Source organism: Bos mutus, chromosome 12 (assembly GCF_027580195.1).
Source record: "Bos mutus isolate GX-2022 chromosome 12, NWIPB_WYAK_1.1, whole genome shotgun sequence".
NCBI lineage: Eukaryota > Metazoa > Chordata > Mammalia > Artiodactyla > Bovidae > Bos > Bos mutus.
Window position 1 is genome coordinate 80,328,701 of NC_091628.1, and position 21,498 is coordinate 80,350,198.

General features: G+C 38.1%; 1 protein-coding gene across 4 annotated transcripts in view; it reads right to left on the reverse strand.

The window, feature by feature from the left end:
• The window catches only part of PCCA (propionyl-CoA carboxylase subunit alpha), a 360,537-nt gene that overhangs the window by 219,545 nt on the left and 119,494 nt on the right, over positions 1-21,498 (reverse strand). For all 4 annotated transcript variants that reach the window (XM_005899258.3, XM_005899256.3, XM_070380776.1 and 1 more), the window contains exons 8-9: positions 21,076-21,112; positions 375-453 (exon numbers count right to left, since the gene is read on the reverse strand). In XM_005899258.3, coding sequence (XP_005899320.1) covers positions 375-453; positions 21,076-21,112 — 116 coding nt within the window. The remainder of the gene's footprint in view (positions 1-374; positions 454-21,075; positions 21,113-21,498) is intronic.

A 21,498-nucleotide genomic window follows, 5' to 3' on the forward strand; every position in this document is an offset into this window, starting at 1 on the left:
AAACAGATGAAATTACTACTGCTTTCAAATATATTAGATTCAAATCTTCTATCATATTCAGAACAGCCAAACATTAGCAATTTTTACCTAGAAGACAGAATCATGACTGTAATCTTTAAAAATACACTATAAAAGATAATCCTTTATTAATGTTTGAGATAGTAAAAAAAGAAAACTTTCTATAATAGGATAAACACCTAAATGTAAATAAGAAACTTTTCTGCCGAATATTAATTTTGCCCATCTAGAGGAGTAAAAATTAGATGATTGTTTTAATTATTCCATTATGCTTTTGGTATCTGTTTACCTGTCAGTTTAATAAAACTCCAGTGACTGCTATTTTCATCAAAAGTATATTTTGGACAGAATCTCACCTGGTCTCTTCATCATCCCAAGCGATCCGCATGCCCTTCCCACCACCGCCTGCTGAGGCCTTGATCATGACAGGGTAGCCTAACAGCAGGGAAGAATGAGACAGCAGTTCAGGCTTCGATCATCTGGATGCATGAACATGACAACTGACCACATGTTCAGTAACACAGAAGACAATAACTAATTTATTTTAAAGTTCCTTTCTTTAGCATCAGGAAAATAATGCCGGTTAAGGATCTTACATATGTTTCATATATATTTTTAAATGAGTGTGATCATTTTTAAAAGAAAAAGACTGTGTGTACCAATAAATGCAACATTTTCCCCAATAAGAAAACATAATTTGACAGTGGATTCCAAAAATGAAAGTAGATACAGTATTAATTAACCAAAGATATAAGAAACAACTTATATAGCATTAAGGAAACACACACACAAACACATGCTTTCCTTTTCATTCCCCCAAACTGCTGTTTGCAGGCGTAACAAATTAAATTCCTTGTTTTCAAAAGTAATGATTTACAGGTACTTGAGGTATTTTCATCTGCAAAACTATAGGGAACCCCTGCAGTTTTTATCTGCAAGAAAGACATGATGGCTCTGGGAAAAATCAAGCCATGGCTGTTCTATTATGACTGGAGCTGAAGAGGCAGGGCCTGCTGCCATCATAGAGAAGCTACCAACATATACCATTCAGTCACCAGGGGATGAAACGCTGAAACGTGGGAGTATTACAAAAATACAACATCAGGCCCAAACCAGAGGACGCTTCCAGCCAAAGTCTTGTAAGAGAAAAGAAAAAAACTGCTGTGATTAAACAGGAATGAGTATTTAGAGTAGTTATAAAGTAAAAATTTTGACAGCATGAGTCATCTGTGATGACTGACCAAGAAAAGCTGTGAAGTCTCTGTGTTTAGAGGGTTTCTGACAATACGGTGGAGACACATGTCTGAGACCACTTGTTTGTGATCGTTTGTGAAGAAAGAGGTCAGGGAGGAGCCCTTCAAGGACTCCGCCCGCCCAGTGATGCTCTGTCAGCCCTGCGCTCTAGCTGTGGGATCTCTGAAGAAAAGGGCAGACAGGGCGAAATGCCACGGACATCTGACCCCTGAGCCACAGAACATCACTCTTAACTTCGACTTAGTTAACAGTGTTTCATAATTAATTCAGCTTTAAAAGTTTGGGTACTGGTTACACTTATGTGAGATAGATTTATGTGGGACAGCACTATAAAAGCAACACAGATGCAATAAGAACAAGAAAGATGAATATGCTATTTTCACACATGGAGCCGTATAATCTAGGAAGAAAGAGGCACAGGACCCCAGATAATTCTCTCAGTAGGAATTCAGAAAGGAATCATAGGAAAGAGAAAAAGGGATTAAGACAAGCATATTATATTGGGTTGGCCAAAAAGTTCATTCAGGTTTTTCCATAACATATGATGGAGAAACCCAAATAAACTTTTTGGCCAACCCAACAGACAGGAGGCTTCCCAGGTGGCGCTAGCAGTAAAGAACCTGCCTGCTAACACAGGAGACAGAAGGGACACAGGTTCGATCCCTGGCTTGGGAAGATTTCCTGGAGGAGGACATGGCAACCCAGTTCAGTATTCTTGCCTGGGAAATCTCATGGACAGAGGAGCCTGGCGGGCTAGAGTCCATGGGGTCGCACAGAGTCAGACACGACTGAAGCAACTTAGCAGCAGCAGTAGCAGCAGCAGCAGGATGAGCAGGATATGAACACAGTAGGCAGGAAGAACAGAAACAAAACAGAGGTGGGGAAACATAGGACAGGTTTAAGGAAGGACTGAAACCATCTGAAGTACAGAGTTTATCTGCAGGATGGCAGAGGAAAAGAGAACTGGACACATAAATTAGGTGCAAATTATCCTACACACTTCTGCATTCTACAGATTCTGCTTGAGAGTAACAAGAACATTATTTGTCTCTTAGCACTGCAGCTGCACAACGAATATCACATAAAGGAACTAGACTGAAATCAGTAAAGAAGAATTAGCTTGTTTTTGAGCAATGAAGAAACAATATCTAAAAATTAGAAATCAGCAGGCCTGAGATATCTTTTTAAAATCAACTTAAGGTCTTTATTAAAGTGATACTCCCCCATAAAACATGTTATCAATTTACCATCAAAAACTATTTATCCATGTGAACAGGAAACCTCAAGAGGAATGCTATCCGCACCTCATGTCTCTACCATTTCCAGTTCCAACTGAGGATTAGGAAATTTATTCTGATTCCAGTATTAATCTCATCTTAGTCATTTACTATGGGTCCTGGACTATTTAGGGATTTGTGAGGTTCAAAATAAGATTTGGAAATTTTCCTTGGTAACAAAAAACTAGATGGCAAAACAAGACAAGTAAAATCATTTGTCAACAACAAATTATTTTATGTTCAGTGCTGTCACTTCAGTCGTGTCTGACTCTTTGCAACTTCATGGACTGTAACTCCCCAGGCCCCTCTGTCCATGGGATTATCCAGGCAAGAATACTGGAGTGGATTGCCATGCCCTCCTCCAGGGGATCTTCCCAACCCAGAGAATGAACCCACGTCTCTTATGCCTCCTGCATTGACAGGTAAGTTCTTTACCACTGACCCACCAGGGAAGCTCCCCTATTTTATGTTCAGAAGAGGTGAGACACTGTTAGGCATCGGGGTAATATATAATAAGACAATTGCAACATAGCGCCCCCAAAGGAGGCGATGCAGCAATAGACCTGTGAATACACACAACCCAGAAGAGAAGACTTCTTGACAAGAATTTAAGAAGCCAAATATTAAACGACAGAGAGACAGGAAGAAACTGGTAGAAGTTGGTGACATTACAGTCATGAACTCAATGTAATTTTTGAGCTATAACTGAAAATAATATAATAGTAAGGTATTCTACTCAAAGTCTTAGGCCAAGTAAGTCATTAAATTTCGGACAGCACATCTTTTTATGCTGTCATCATGCCATGGAGAAATGAGAACTAGCCATTTGAAAAGGAGGGGAAAAAATATTCCACATAGATGATACTAAATAGTATCAAAAAGCCCAGTCCATCATCCCCACTTTCTTATTGTGTCTGTGACTCTAATTAGGGTAAGTTATGGGGTGCCAGGAACTGGAAGAAAAAGGAAAAAAAACATATTCAGTCAAAAGTTGGCATTCCCAGAAAAATCAGAAGTGATCAAGTTTGATGGCTTGCAACCCCTCACTTTTTCCAGCCTGGGTATGAAATATCCACTAACGTTCTCTCACATTGTTTAACCCATTAGAGTACTTATTCCTCTGTTCAACTTTTGTCTAGAACACATTTCTTTAAATTTATAATCTTTAGTTGACGTATGTTTGAAACAGAACAACCTTCCTTATCATAACAAAATAAAATTCTCCAAGGTTTTTAAAACGAGATGAAATCTCCTGATATGGTAAGATTGCTTTTTTAAAAAAAATCAAATCTGTGCTGTTGGCACGTTTTTCCTCACCTTTACCATCTTCTCAATGGACGTCTGCCTGTGGCTCTAAGTCAGGCTGACTGACTGGGCTTCCCTGGTGGCTCAGCGGTAAAGAATCCACCTGCCAACTCGAGAGACACAAGAGCTGCAGGTCTGATCATCGGAAAAATCCCCTGGAGAAGGAAATGGCAACCCACTCCAGTATTCTTGCCTGGAGAGGTCCATGGACAGGGGAGCCTGGAGGGCTACAGTCCACAGGGTCGCAAAAGAGTCAGACATGACTTGGCGACTAAACCATCAGTAGAGAGAGAGCTGTAACCCGGACCTAACTGTCGATACAGAGAAAGAGAAAGGCCTAGCCTTGTATTAGAGGTAGAGTCAGTACAATGTGTAGGCAGGATGTGGATGAAGGCAGCCTCTACGGCTTGGTGCTTTCCCACTCAGTTGTGAATCCCAAGTCTAACTGTATTTCTTCACCACCACACCATGTTGAGCTGCACAAGACACACAGTGCATAATCTACACCCCTTTAAGCAAAACCTGCCCCTATACACAGGGGCATAATCCGATACTGTAAAGGCTGGTAAAATGACATCTTCATGACATAAATATCATGAGTCATATAATGAAGAATTTTATATAGTTTTTCACCTATAGCTTCTTCAATAAAAACTTCATAGACTGTAATGACTGATAGAGAAGGAAATGTAAAAAGAAAGGAAAAGTGAAATATTTCTTGAGAAATGTCCAATTCCTAATTTGGTGGTGCTAACCAGAAATCTCCTAACAGAGCTCCCTACTAATACAGTTGGTCCCATCAAACTATAAAGAGGTTAGCAAAATTCTTTAATATATACATATGATCACTTCTCTCTCCTACCTAAAATGGTAAGGGTTTACATTGATGAGTAAGCCACACATGTAAGAACTGTGCATGCTAAGTCACTTCAGTCATGTCCAACTCTTCCTAGGATCAGGAACAAGGCAAGGATGTCCTTTCTCACCCCTCCTATTCAACATCTTGCTATAGGTCCCAGCTTATGCAATAGGACAAGAAAAAGGTAAACAAATTAAGAAGGAAGAAATGTCATTAGCAGGAAATAAGATCATCTATGAAGAAAATCTCAAAAAATCAAGAACCACAACCACCAAAAAAACCCAAATGAACAAAAAAAAACCTTCTAAGACTAATGTAATTACAATTTGAATTGCATTCCCACATACCAGCAATGGAAACACTTGAAGTTAAAAACAATACCATTTACATTAGTACCCCAAAGAATAAAACACTTAGGCATAAATCTACAAAATATGTGTAGTATCTATATGCAGAAAACTACAAAGTTCTGATGAATGAAATTAAGGAAGATCTAACTAAATAAATAGAGAAAAATTCCACATGCATGAACTAAATATTGTTGAGATATCAATTCTCCCTAAATTGATCTATAGATTCAAAGCAATTCCAACCAAAACCCCATTAAGCTGACATTACCCAACTTTAAGGCTTACTATAAAGCTACAGTAATAAAATCACCGAGATACTGGTAAAAGAACAGTCAAATCCATCAATGGAATAGCATGGAAAGCACGGAAACAAACTCACCCAAACACAGTGAATGATCTTTGACGAGAAAGCAAAAGTAACTCAACAGAGAAAAGACAATCACTTCAACAAATGTCGCTAGAACAACTGGAAATCCATGGGCAAAAAGTGAATCTAGACAAAGTCCTTCACATTTCACAAAAAGTTAACCCAGAGTGGATTGTAGCCCTAACTACATAATACTAAAGAATAAAATGTCTAGAAGATAAATAAGAGAAAATTTAAGTGACCTTTGGTTTGGCAAAGATTAATGAATAGTCATTAAGCATGTGAAAATATGCTCCACGGTATTAAGGAAACAGAAATCAAAATCACAATGAAATATAACTACATATCCATTAGAATGACTAAAACTACAAAAACAAGTATTCACAAGCATGGAGTAAGTAGGTAACTAGAACTCTTGAAACACTGCTGGTGGAAGTGTAAAATGAAGGAAGCAATGTCTTTTAAAAGAACAGAAATTATCTATACCTTCAATGGCACCCCACTCCAGTACTCTTGCCTGGAAAATCCTGTAGACGGAGGAGCCTGGTAGGCTGCAGTCCATGCTAAGGGTCAGACACGACTGAGCGACTTCACTTTCACTTTTCACTTTCATGCACTGGAGAAGGAAATGGCAACCCACTCCAGTGTTCTTGCCTGGAGAATCCCAGGGACGGAGGAGCCTGGTGGGCTGCCGTCCATGCGGTCGCACGGAGTTGGACACGACTGAAGTGACTTAGCAGTAGCAGCAGTAATTGTAGTGACATGTACTAAAATTCTCTAACCTATACACTTAAAATAGTTAAGATTTTATTCTTCATAAAGCATTCCTCCATAAAAATGATTTTTATGAAGGAGCCGGACAAAAAGAACAGACCGCCTACAAAGGAGTAACAAAAATGAGACTGACAACTCTCTCTTCAACAGCTGCAGAGCACAGTATAGTACAAATATTCCAGCACTGCGCTAACAGAAAACCACTATCAACCTGGACTTGCATACACACCAAAGTCATCTTTTAACAAAGAAATGAATAGTCCCATTTAGACAAAAACTGAGTTAATTACCTGTAGAAACTTCTAAGGGGTAAATTCCAGGAAAAACAGAAATAATCCCATTTGTAAACTCAGGGATGGGAAGAAGGAACAATGAACAAAGAAAATAAATATTTGAGTAAAGGTACATAAATATTAGCTATTTATAGCCCAGTAATAATGTCTAATTAGCGGGGTAAAGAATTAAGGAAATAAAATACAAGAAAGCATATAAGGAGGAAATCTTTGATGGGACAAAAAACTGTAGATTGAATCTTAAAGTAAGTAAACATTTTAAAAAGTTTAGGATACTGAGGAACACCTGAAGAACTGTCTCCAAATTCAAATTTCTACAGTAAACCCTGAAATAGAAATAAGCATAAAATTTCTATCACAGTGGAAAGGAGTGGGGGGGATGGGAATGGAATAAAGAAGAGAAATTTTAAAGGCAATCATTATCAAAAAGAAGTCATGAAAGGAGAGAAAGTAGAATCCAAGAAGTGGAACAAAAATAAAAAGAAGATAATATAAATAAATCAGAAAGTAGTAAATACAACAAATGTACATCGACTGCAATCTGTGGTTAAAAGACAGTGCCAGTCTTGAACAGAAAAAGAAAAACATCAGTATATACACTTACAAGAGAGAGACCTCAATCAATAGACTACTGGTTGACTAGGGGAAAAAAAAAAAAGAACACAGGAAAACACCAAAATAACCTGGTTTAGGCATAACAATACTGATAAAATGAAATTAGAAAGCAAACTCAAAAAAAGCCATATATTTGATAAAAAGTAAAATTAGCCAAGAAGACACATTACACTGCTATATTACCCATTAACTTCCTGGCAAGCAAGAAAACGTCACTAATCCACTCTCAAAAACTGATCAAATAGCCAAAAACATCACTAGAAGATTTGAACATCCCAATAGGCAGACTTGAGCTACAAAACATGGCCTACAATAATATGAAAATACACACTCTGTTCAGGTACACATGGAAGATGTATTTAAAGTGATTTACTCCTTGGCCATAAAGCAATTCTCATCAAATTAGAAAGTTTCTAAATAAGAAAGATGATATTCACTAATCAGAAAGCAATTAACTTAGAAATATAACAAAAAGTTGAAACTGTTTGTTAATGTATTCCTAAATAGCCAGATTCAAAAATCATAACAGAACTCTGAAAATACTCAGAAATGAACAACTGTGGAAAATACATATTAAAATTATGAAACAGAGCTCTGTCCATCTCACCACTTTAGGACATTCCTCCAGCTGCTGGAAGTATCATCAACCAAAAGCTGACTTGTCCTCAGCTTGTATTACTCCTTCCAAGGGGCAGCCTGCACCCAAGGCTTAGTTAACATACGTGTATAACAGTTCAATCTTATTGCCCCAATTTGAGACAGCTATTTAATATAAAAGATCAGCCAATACTGGGCTTTCCTGACAGCTCAGTTGGCAAAGAATCTGCTTACAATGCAGGAGACCTGGGTTTGATCCCTGGGTTGGGAAGATCCCCTGAAGAAGGGAAAGGCTACCCACTCCAGTATTTTGGCCTGGAGAATTCCATGGACTGTATAGTCCATAGGGTTGCAGAGAGTCACGACTGAGTAACTTCCACTTTTCAATATGCAGAACTCTTTGCAGGAAGAGCTAAGGCCGTTGTTGAGTCTGAGTCTCAACTCAATTCAAATCCCCCTTCAGTCCACAATTTCTTTCACTCCCTCATGTGCATTGGTCCCAAGAATATTCCCCAATAAAATTCCAGGGTCTGCTTTAAGACAGGTATCCAGTCTGTGACAGAGGAGCCATCTGGAAGGCTATTACAGTGATCTAGGCAAAAGATGACACTAGCTTGAACAAATGGAACCACAAGATAAATGGAGAAAAGGGGATGAATTCAAGATTTAGGACATGATGACGATGATATACAAACTGCAAAACCACATAATGCAATATAGTAGTGAATGCTGAATTACAGAGAACTGCTGATCAAAATCGAGACCCCTCTACTTCCTGCCTCCATGATCCGTGCCACTGTGGATGGCAGAACCTCCATCAGCCTCATACCTGGACAAGGCTGGCATAGAATAGAACTCCAATGCACCCATAGTCTTACCAACGGGAAGTGAACATGGAGGATGAGGAAAATCTTTGCTGTTTAAGGTTACAGGGCAGGGGCAATAAAAAGGTGTAACACTACAGCTCTGATAAACGAATGACAGTTGCACAGACTCAAATAAGAATTACCACATTACTAAGTTTTCCAAGGAAACATAATTCAAAATCTACTAGGCAATTTGGCTGCCATGCAACACTTGGCTACACTGAAAAGTTCCTACTGTGAAGACAAACAAGGAGATAGTTCAAATTCAAACAATTTGGAAAAACAAATTCCATCATCAATGCGTTTCCCATATTGTTATTTGGTCATAATTTTCCACTTTTTTGTTGTTGCCTTTTAATTACAAGTTAGTTACAGTTACTTCAGTCATTATCAATTTAGTATTGGTGTATCTTCAGAAGAGCACACTTCAGACTGAAGTGATATATATTTATATTTCTCTAGGGCCTATAATTATCCAGTAACTAGAACATAAACATATATGTGTTACAGTCCAACTATAATTTATTCATGTATCTACTACTACTGCAGATGAACATAATCTCTACAAAAGGTACCTAGAGGTGATCCTTATTATCACTGAGCTTTTACCACTGGAAAATGAAAAAGTGTAAAGTGGGCACAGGACATTTTGCCTTTCCTAAGACGGCTATGCACACATGAACACACGGATATCTATACAAATACACTGAGTTTAAATGGTATACACATAAAGATTTAATCAAGCTGTGCTATAAGAAAGTAAACCAGTACATAACAGTATTTGTTTAAATATGGCAAAGAGAGGCAATTAGTTTTTTTTTGGTTTTCTTGGGAAAACTGATCTGGGCTACCTTTCCTCTACTCAGGCAAATAAAATATACTAGATCTCTAACTCTGATTCAGGGATCAGAAGTAAAGCATGGTTCAACATCTAGACTGGAGCAGAATGAGCTGTCAGAAAGTTTCCAAACATTATGTAGAGCCTTTTGCAATAGAGTGATAAAAAAAAGAAAAGGTATGCAAGAAGGAACAGCAATAAAACAACAAGAGAGACAGTGAGAACACATATAACGTGGTAAAATGCAGAGAGAGAACTTGTGAAACAATGCGGAAACCCGAAGTGTGTATATTGGAGCAACGAAAGAAAACGGAAGAACCCAACTGACGAAGAAAAGAGAGAAGGGCTGCAGAACACGGACTATCATTGTAACCTCAAATGACCACAAGACTTCAATAATATGAAAACTGCAAAATGAAAACCTCATTCTTTCATACTTTATGAGAATGAGAATACTTTAACACTATTTTCTTCAACATAATTTTTCCTTAGGCATTTCTTAGTAAATCTCCTAATTAAATAAATGAATATTAAATATCTCTTCTACTGAGGACCAAATTAGAAAATGAATTAACACGATGTTAAGATTGGGGAAAAGATACAAATTGCAATATTTTTTCAAATGCTTCCTTGACATATCTTTAACCACAAAGTCATATACAACATGTGAAAAGTTTTCTAAGCAGCATGAAAGAAAGAAAAGATTTGAGGTCTTAGCTAAGTATTTCTATCCCTCGTAGCATGAACAATTTGTTCTTCTATATTAAAAAAACAAGAGCAACTTTTTTAAACGTTATACCATGCCAAAAGGAAAACTAGCCAAAGGAAAGGAAAAAATAGCCAGGGCAGAGAAGAAAAGATAATATAGTTGCTACATACTTAAGAGACAGGGGCCAAGGTGGTAGGAAGACTAATATCAAGAAGAAATTTATGGGAGAGCCTAACCTGCAGAGAACGTAAGATATAACGTCATAGGTTAGTGTGACGCCAAGAAGGTTCATTAAAAGACTCTCCTATGTTTGAATCTTAAAAATTCCATTAGTCCTGCCTAATGAATCCAAGGACAGCCAAAATGGACTGACTTGCTATAGTCATTAACAATCACATACTAAGTTTACTTAAATAATCCTAGCTTTTTTTTTTTTAGTTATCTGTTAGCTGAGAGTTTATCCTGGCTTACTTAATATTGCTACTCTTCCCAGATATCTCCATTACAAATTTGGAGATGAAGGGGGAGGGGGGGGGATGAGAAAAAATATTGTCAAATCATGATCTATAAATACTGTGAAAAAAAAAAACCTTTAAAATGTGGGTCTACTTATTTCCATACTTATATAGACACCTCTATTTGGATTCATTCACTGAATAACCATTCACTTAATACATACTTATGTGATGTTCACTGTCTTAAGTACTAGAAATCTCCCACATTGCAGGTGGATTCTTTACTCTCTGAGCCACCAGGGAAGCCCAAGAATACGGGAGTGGGCAACCTATCCCTTCTCCAGCAGATCTTGCTGACCCAGGAATCGAACTGGGGATTCCTGCATTGCAGGCTGATTCTTTACCAGCTGGGCTACCAAGTAAGCCACTAGAAACTAGAAATACAAACTAACCCATTGTCAATTTTACTATAAAATACTAAGCAAATGAACATAAAACAATCATTTTCAAAGAAAGAATTTACTTAATGCAGAGAAAACCCCACACTATTTTAAGAGAAGAGCAACCCATCAAGGTAATTGAGTATAAGAGACAAGAGAGTATTTCCATATCAAACTAAATCCTGGGATTCTGCAGGGAAAGGAACAAACTTTATGAGATACTGTTTCAGCTTGATACTATTTTCTCTTTTCCATCAAAAATTCTTTACAACTCAATTCTTTATATCTCAGTCATTCACTCTTCCATTTAACAGAGAATTACTTGAGACAAATGTGTATACTTTTACTATTGGGTAGAGTGTCCTATATATATCTATAAAGTTTCATTGGTTTAAACTGTTACAATCTTTACTTCTTTACTGATCCTCTCTCTGGACCTTCTACTCATTATTTAAATTGTACTACTGACGTCCCCAACTATTACTATATAACTATCGATTTCCCTTTTCACGTCAATACTTACTTCGTGTATTTTTGGTCTTGGCTGTTTGGTGCATACGTGTTTGTAACAGTCGATACATAGTGTCTTTCATCTCTTTCAACAGTTTTAGACTTAAAGTCCATTTTGTCTGATAGACAAAATATATTTTAGTAGAGCCACCCCAGTTCTCTTGATTACTATCTGCATGGGATATCTATTTCTAATCTTTTGTTTTCAATCTACCTCTGTGTCTAGATCCAAAGTGAGTTTCTTAGAGACAGCATATAGTTGGATTTTTTTATCCATTCTGCCAATATCTGCCACAGTGAGATATCATTTCACACATACTAGGATGGCAATAATATTAAAAAAAAAAAACAGAAAATAACAAATACTGGCAAGGATGAAAAGAAATTGGAAACCTCATACACTGCTAGTAGGAATGTAAGATGATTCAGCCACTGGGGAAAACAGATTGGCAGTTCCTCAAAAAGTTAACCATAGAATTACCACGTAAACCAGCAATTCCACAACTAGGTATATACCAAAATAGTTGAAAACAGATACACAAACATCCATAGATATGCATATTCACAGCAGCACTATCTGCAACACTCAGTATATGGAAACAAACCAAATGTCCATCTGCAGCTAAATAAATAAGTAAAATGTACTATAAACACACAATGGAATACCATTTGGGCTTCCCTGGTAGCTTAGCTGGTAACGAATCCACCTGCAATGCAGGAGACCCCAGTTTGATTCCTGGGTTGACCAGATCCCCTGAAGAAGGGACCGGCTACCCACTCCAGTATTCTGGAACAGGATGGAATATTATTTGCTCATAAAAAGAATGAAGTACCAATATACATATCCAGGAACTTTGAAAATATAACTCTAAGTGAACACAGAAGGTCATATGTTTTATAATTCCATTTATAAGAAATATCCAGAATAGATAAATCCACTGAAACAGAAAGCAAATTGGTGATTGCCAGGGGCTAGAATATAAGGAGTGACTGTTATTGGATAGCTGGGGAGGAAATACCAACACACTCCAGCATTCTTCCCTAGAGAATCCCATGGACAGAGGAGCCTGGTGGGCTATAGTCCATGGGGTTAAAAAGAGTCAGACATGACTGAGCACATGCCCTCATGCACACACACACACATTAATGAATACAGAGTTTCTTTTGTGGGTACTGAAAGTGTTCTGGCATTAGAGTGGTAGGTGGTGGTGTTGCTCACTCGCTTAGTCGTGTCTGACTCTTTGAGACCCCATGAACAGAAGCACGTCAGGCCTGCCTGTCTTTCATTATCTCTCGGTCCTTGCTCAAACTCATATCCATCAAGTCGGTGATGCCATCCAACCATCTTGTCCTTGGTCATCGCCTTCTCTTCCTGCATTCAATCTCCCCCAGCCTCAGGGTCTTCTCTAATGAGTCAGCTCTTCATATCAGGTGGCCAAAGTATTGAGCTTCAGCTTCAGCATCAGTCCTTCCAATGAATATTCAGGACTGATTTCCTTCTCCTTGCAGTCCAAGGGACTCTCAAGAGTCTTCTCCAGCACCACAATTCAAAAGCATCAATTCTTCAATGCTCAGCCTTCTTCATGGTCCAGAGCTCACATCCATACATGACTACAGGAAAACCACAGCTTTGACTAGACAGACCTTTGTGGGCAAAGCAATGTCTCTGCTATTTAATAGGCTGTCTAAGTTTGTCACAGCTTTTATTCCAAGGAGTAAGCGTCTTTTAATTTCATGGCTGCACTCACCATCTGCAGTGACTTTGGAGCCCAGGAAAATAAAGTCTCTTACTGTTTCCCCATCTATTTGCCATGAAATGATGGGACCAGATGCCTGATTTTAGTTTGTTGAACGTTGAGTTTTAAGCCAGCTTTTCACTCTCCTCTTTTACCTTCATCAAGAGGCTCTTTAGTTCCTCTTCAGTGGTGAAGATTCACTAATTCTGTGAATATACTAAAAACCACTGGACTGTACACTTTGAAAGGCTGGATTTTATACTATCTAAATTTTATCCCAACTTTTACAAATCTAATATTTACTATTTTAGGAATCAGCGAATTAAAATGGACTGGAATGGGTGAATTTAACTCAGATGACCATTATATCTACTACTGTGGGCAAGAATCCCTTTGAAGAAATGGAGTAGCCATCATGGTCAACAAAAGAGTCCGAAATGCAGCACTTGGATGCAGTCTCAAAAACAACAGAATGATCTCTTCGTTTCCAACGCAAACCATTCAATATCACAGTAATCCAAGTCTATGCCCCAACCAGTAATGCTGAAGAAGCTGAAGCTGAACAGTTCTATGAAGACCTACAAGACCTTCTAGAACTAACACCCAAAAAAAGATGTACTCTTCATTATAGGGGACTGGAATGCAAAAGGAGAAAATCAAGAAATACCTGGAATAACAGGCAAATCTGGTCTTGGAGTATAGAATGAAGCAGGGCAAAGGCTAACAGAGTTTTGCCAAGAGAACGCACTGGTCATAGCAAACACCCTCTTCCAACAACACAACAGAAGACTCTACACATGGACATCACCAGATGGTCAATATAGAAATCAGACTGATTATATTCTTTGCAGCCAAAGATGGAGAAGTTCTATACAGGCAGCAAAAACAAGACAGGGAGCTGACTGTGTCTCAGATCATGAACTCCTTATCGATAAATTCAGACTTAAATTGAAGAAAGTAGGGAAAACCACTAGACCATTCAGATATGACTTTAATCAAATCCCTTACAATTATACAGTGGAAGTGACAAATAGACTCAAGGGATTAGATATGATAGATAGAGTGCCTGATGAACTATGGACAGAGGTTCATGACACTATACAGGAGACAGGGATCAAGATCATCCCCAAGAAAAACAAATGCAAAAGAGCAAAATGGCTGTCTTAGGAGGCCTTACAAATAGCTGTGAAAAGAAGAGAAGTGAAAAGCAAAGGAGAAAAACAAAGATATACCCATTTGAATGCAGAGTGCCAAAGAATAGCAAGGAGAGATAAGAAAGCCTTCCTCAGCAATCAATGCAAAGAAATAGAGGAAAACAATAGAATGGGAGAGACTAGAGATTTAAGAAAATGAGAGATACCAAGAGAACATTTCATGCAAAGATGCGCACAATAAAGGACAGAAATGGTATAGACCTAACAGAAGCAGAAGATATTAAGAGGTGGCAAGAATACACATAAAGAAAGAAAGTGAAGTCGTTCAGTCGTGTCTGACTCTTTGTGACCCCATGGACCGTAGCCTACCAGGCTTCTCTGTCCATGGGATTCTCCAGGCAAGAATACTGGAGTGGGTTACCATTTCCTTCTCCAGGGGATACACAGAAGAACTATACAAAAAAGATCTTAATGACCCAGATAATCACGATGGTGTGATCACTCACCTAGAGCCAGACATCCTGGAATGTGAAGTCAAGTCAGCCTTAAGAAACATTACTACAAACAAAGCTAGTGGAGGTGATGGAATTCCAGTTGAGCTCTTTCAAATCCTAAAAGATGATGCTGTGAAAGTGCTACACTCAATACATCAGCAAATTTGGAAAACTCAGCAGTGGCCACAGGACTGGAAAAGGTCAGTTTTCATTCCAATCCCAAAGAAAGGCAATTCCAAAGAATGCTCAAACTACCGCACAACTGCACTCATCTCACACGCTAGTAAAGTGATGCTCAAAATTCTCCAAGCCAGGCTTCAACAGTACGTGAACCATGAACTTCCAGATGTTCAAGCTGGAAAGGCAGAGGAACCAGAGATCAAATTGCCAACATCCGTTGGATCATATAAAAAGCAAAGAGAATTCCAGAAAAACATCTACTTCTGCTGTATTCACTATGCCAAAACCTTTGACAGTGTGGATCACCACACTATGGAAAATTCTTAAAGAGACGGGAATACCAGACCACCTGACCTGCCTACTGAGAAATCTGTATGCGATCAGGAAGCAACAGTTAGAACTGGACATGGAACAACAGACTGATTTCAAATCAGGAAAGGAGTACGTCAAGGCTATATATTGTCACCCTGCTTATTTAACTTATATGCAGAGTACATGATGAGAAATGTTCGGCTGGAGGAAGCACAAGCTGCAATCAGGATTGCCTGGAGAAATATCAATAACCTCAGACATGCAGATGATACCACCCTTATGGCAGAAAGCGAAGAAGAACTAAAGAACCTCTTGATGAAAGTGAAAGAGGAGAGTGATAAGTTGGCTTGAAGCTCAACATTCAGAAAACTGAGATCATGGCATCTGGTCCCATCACTTCATGGCAAATAGATGGGGAAACAGTGGAAATAGTGACAGACTTTATTTTGGGGCTCCAAAATCACTGCAGATGGTGACCGCAGCCATGAAATTAAAAGATGCTTGCTCCTTGGAAGAAAAGTTATGATCAACCTAGATAGCATATTAAAAAAACAGAGACATTACTTTGCCAACAAAGGTCCATCTAGTCAAGGCTACGGTTTTGCCAGTAGTCACATGTGGATGTGAGAGTTGGACTTTAAAGAAAACTGAGCACTGAAGAATTGATGTTTTTGAACTGTGGTGTTGGAGAAGACTCTTGAGAGTCCCTTGGACTGCAAGGAGATCCAACCAGTCCATCTTAAAGGAAATCAGTCCTGAATATTCATTGGAAGGACTGATGCTGAAGTTGAATCTCCAATACTCTGGCCTCCTGATGCAAAGAACTGACTCATTTGAAAAGACCCTGATGCTGAGAAAGATTGAAGGCGGGAGGAGAAGGGGACGACAGAGGATGAGATGGTTGGATGGCATCATCGACTCAATGGACATGGGTTTGAGTAAACTCCAGGAGTTGGTAATGGACAGGCAGGCCTGGCATGCTGTAGTCCATGGGATCGCAAAGAGTTGGACACGACTGAGCAACTGAACAGAATATTTGGTATAAAAATTGAGAACAGGTTGTCTCTAAACCTGGTTGTGGGGGGAGTGAGGACTGACAAGCACTGAGTATGAGGGAATGTTCAACGTCAACTGAGTATGACAGTAATGTTCAACATCTTGGTGGTGTTTGGGGTATGCATATATCAAAATCAACAAATACATACTTCAGATGTGTTCACGTTAACTGTATACAAAGTTTGCCTTAAAATAACCAAATTGTATACAAATACTGAATTAAGTTAATGACATGTATATTCAAGTATTTAGCAGGATGCATACTGGTATTTGCAATGTACTATGAAATACACCAAAATTTAAATAGTTAAACAAATAAGCAATAAAGCCAATTTAGCAAAAGATTAATAATGGAGTTTTGGTGTTGGGAATATAAGTACACGGGGCTTCCCTGGTAGCTCAGTTGATAAAGAATCTGCCTGCAATGCAGCAGACCCTGTTTCAATTCCTAGGTCAGAAAGTTACCCTAGAGAAGGGATAGGCTACCCTCTCCAGTATTCTTGGGCTTTCCTGCTGTGGCTCACACAGTAAAGAATCTGCCTGCAATGCGGGAGACCCAGGTTTGATCCCTGGGTTGGGAAGATCTGGAGAAGGGCATTGCAACCCACTCCAGCATTCTTGCCTGGAGAATCCCCTTGGACAGAGGAGCTTGGCAGGCTACAGTCCATGGGGTCGCAAAGAGTCGGACACAGGTGAGCACAGCATAGCACCTATGGGAATACACTGTAAAATTCTTTTAAAATATTGTCTGATTGAAAATTTTCAAAATAATACACCAGGAAAAAATTAAGAAGCAAGAAAAATATCCAAAAGTCATGAGTACTTTACAGAGATTTAGAATACGGTTATAAAACAGAATGACTGACTAGAAATGTCAGAGTGTCTTCTCTTGAATACATGACACTTAAGCCAAGATATGAAAGGTATCAGCAAGAGTGTTCTAGACTTCCCACTCTATCCCCAAAAACTTATTCTAAGTTTGATGTGTTCAAGAAAGCTAGTGACTAAAGTATGGTAGGCAAGGAAGGGAGTGGTATAAAATGGGATTGGAGAGAAAGGCAGATGTCAAATCATTCTGGGTTTGTAGTCCCAACAAGGAATTTTCATTTTATCTAAGTGCAATGGAAAGACATTAATGGGTTTAAAGCAGGAACTGACTGGGTGGAATGAGATGGGGTGAGTCCTTATTATTTCCTTATTATTTAGAGTTTTAAAATATCACACCGACTGCTATGTGAAGAATGGCTTCAAAGGGTTTAAGAAGTAGAGAAACTATTATCATAGTCCCTTCCAGAATAATGGTAATCTGGAGGAGAGTGTTGGTAGTCAAGACAGTGAGCAGTGAATATGGGAGATATTTTGAATGAAGAAGTGACCGTATCTATCGGTAGCGTGACAAGAGGATGACAGGGAACGGGCACCACGATAGATCTCGGATTTAGCGTTAGCCACTGAGTATGTGGAGTGAAATATCAGATGTAGAAACCCTGGTGAGAAGCAGGTCTGGAGTATGATGACTTGAGGACCAAAAAATTTTCACTTAAATTGGGTATGATTTGTAACTGTGGGAAAGACAGGCCAAAAAAAGGAATTAGAATAATCTGGAAGTCGTTAAAGACAGAGTTGAAATTTACAATTTCTTTTTCTTTCAAGAATCAATTTTGGCCTGATTGTATTAAGGACCTTTGATCCAGATCAAACTGTAATGCAAATCAAGCTCACTGATTGCTGTTGTCTATCTCTAGGGTTAAAGATAAACTCGGGATCAATAGGTCTTGTATCTTCAACTTAGAGAGGTCAAAGGGAAAATATCAGGAGTGAGGATGAGGGAGACAAGGAAGACCAAAAAAAAAGTATACAAAAGTAACATATTAAGTCTTAACTGTCTCTCACCCTGACAATGATAAGAGCCTATCTGACTCTTAAATTCCACATATAACATGCCTTGTGCTATTTGACACAAAATGGCAACTCAAATTTTAGCCCGCATCCTCTAATCCTATTAGTTTTACCAAAGTATCTTGAAAAATACATGGTCCCCGGAGCTAAATGAACCTAAATTTGAAGCACCCACCACTCAGTAGCTCTGTGACCTTGAGCAAATTACTTACCATTTCTAATCCTTTGTTTCTTAAATGTAAATGAAAATAATTAAGAGGAGAATTAGCATTAGAAATAACATTCACAAAACTGCCTGCTACTGGGGAAAAAATGCTCCATAAACAAGAGCTACTATTATGCAAAAGACACCTAATTCATCAGTGCTCCAGCCAGTAGTTTCCTCCTTGGGCAGCACAGAAGAAAAGAAAAGAAGCACAGATGTGAGAGAGAAGGAAACCACAGAAAAGATCAATTTCATTTTCACCACATAACCCAGAAAGACAGTAAAACAGAGGAATCTATGAATAGTTATGACCATCCACAACCTACAAATGGGTAGGTGTGAGAGGCATGATTACATTTCAGTTGTTCAGAAAAGGGAACATATTTTACCAGGGAATCAATGTTCAGTTCAACTCTTAGACAAACTCACGAGAAGTCACTGAACTCAAAATGTAGTTAAAATGTGATATATCTCAATAAAATTAGTATAAAAGTGATGAATCGCCAAACAGTACAGAAAACCCAGAAACTTTAATAGCATGTAATTTCACTTATTTTAGAAGCTGGCACTTGAGGGAAAAGGTTTTATGGGAGGTTTCGGAGTGATTCAGAAGGGGTTTTCAGGGGAATTCCAAAAGCTTTATAAAGTTGATGACCCTGCCCTGTTCTTTATTATGTTTTATTTCACCTCAAATTTTATGGCTTCCCTTTCTTTCAGCATAAGCAAAACACTAGCACCCTTATATTTAATAGCCATGATGGCAATCATTCATTTCACAAATGAGAAGAAGCAAGTGAGGAAGAATTAGAGGAAAGATAGGAAAGAGGAAGGCCCATAAAGGATGTGCCCAGATATTAAGAAAAGAGCCTCAAATTGAAAATAACCTCAGTAAGTATAAAACTGAAGTGGGGGAGGGGGGCAGTGCGGTTAAGCACAGCATTAAAATATTAAAGGAAGAAAGCCAAGTGATGAGAACTGGTCAGAGTCCCATTGTGATTAACTGGTTATTTTAAAGGCTACAGGTTTTTTTTTTTTTTTAATTAAGTGGAAGACAAAACATGAAACAGCAAGCTAAGCAATCTGTCATTTACACAAAGGACATTTTCAAGAGCTGAAGATTCACAATTTAAATTGTGACAAATCAGTGTAATTCAAGATTTTATCCTAATCTCTTTGTATTTCTCAAAAATTCCTCCAAATATTCTGCTCTTTTTGTGTAGATACTACTGTGATATTACTATTACATCCTATTACATAGATAATAATAATACCTAAACGAGAACTAGAAAGATGATTTTTGACATTTAGAAGTACACAACGAAATAAAATTATTTTAGGAGGGTGTCTGCAAAAGCCAGCAGATAGGTGACAGCCTCTTAGGCTATGAGGAATGCCAGTGATTTCAAACCGCAGAGAGAAACTGTTGATTTTCTTAAAGGCATAAACCCCAAAATAGGCCCATGTAGTTCAACTTATTCAGAATCTAGCAAATCTTCCTGTGAAGTACTGAAATGCTTTTTGATGAGCCTGGAGAAATGATTAAATGAAGAGCTGTTACAGTCAGATAAAATAAGATTTTCTGGGGTCTGGTCTCAACCCCAGGACCTGTATCAGTCAAATCAGCCAAATCAATGAATAAAATAACTCTAAACAATCAATCTAGTGAGAAAACAGGACTAAAGAAATGTTAATGTGGGGTGCTGAAAAGTTTGGCTCTATCAGCTCAGGAATGCTGAGATGCTGGGAATGCCCAGCTAGCAAACGTTATCTAATCTCTCTCATATTCCAACAAATTTCTATCAAATGTAAACAAATACGAACTGATTAATACAACACCACAGTTATTCAACAGCAATACTAATCCATGGTAACGGTAGGCCCTTGCATTTTCTTAATTACCAGGCACTAAAAATACACTAGTTGTCAAGAGTGCCAGGGATATTTTTGAAAATAAAAAGTCAGGAAGCACTGGCCCAGTGCAATTATACATAAAACAGGCAAGTAAACAGTCATTAAAATGTTCTTCAGCTTACCTTTTATTCCAATATAGAATATTCTGTTCTAATCTCTCACATTCTATTTTCTCTTTCCTAGCAAGATTATAAAGTTGATATTTAACATCTTAAGAAAAAGTAAAAACTTGAAGAGCCTTGTCAAAGAGGAAATCCTCATTTTAATCATGAGTGCCCTTAAGTAACTTGTGGTCTACTACATATGTATAAACTTACATTCCATCCAGTCTCAAGAACGATTAAGACAATTTCTTCTTTTAATTAGCCAGTGACTTCATCTTACAAAAGAACTATCAAGAAGGTCAAACTAACTCTTTAAAGTTCACATTAATAATAGAATATGGTGATGCTGCTGATAAATTCTTCCAGAGGAACAACTCATCAGAATCCTGAAACTATTAAAGTACTATTTGCTCTCTGGGAATTAGGTATTACGTGTTCACTCAACCGTATCTGCTGAAAGACACAGAAACTCAACCAAAGTTAATTTAAGAACTTACCAATTTCCCTTGCAATTCTGACAGCTTCATCTGCATCCTGAAAAAGCAGGAAATGAGACTCAACATTAATCCCATCAGCCATTGCACAATGTCTTTAGGGCAGTCATATATTGCACTACTGTCTCCTCCGATTCATTTAATGTTCAATTTTACAACCTTCTAACTCTTTTCAGTCAGAGAAATGTAAAATTAATACCATAAGTGGAATGTAAATTCTACCTCATCATTATTATATTAAGAAACTCAAAGCAGTTGGAAATGAGCTGGCAGGAAGCACTACCAGAAATGTCAAATGATTTGGTGCAGTGGCTGGAATTTAAGGGCAGAATTTAGATGTTTACAATCAATACTGAATCATAAATCAGACCATTAAAGCTTGTCCACAGCTAGCTCATTTGTCTCTGATATTTACACGTCATGTTT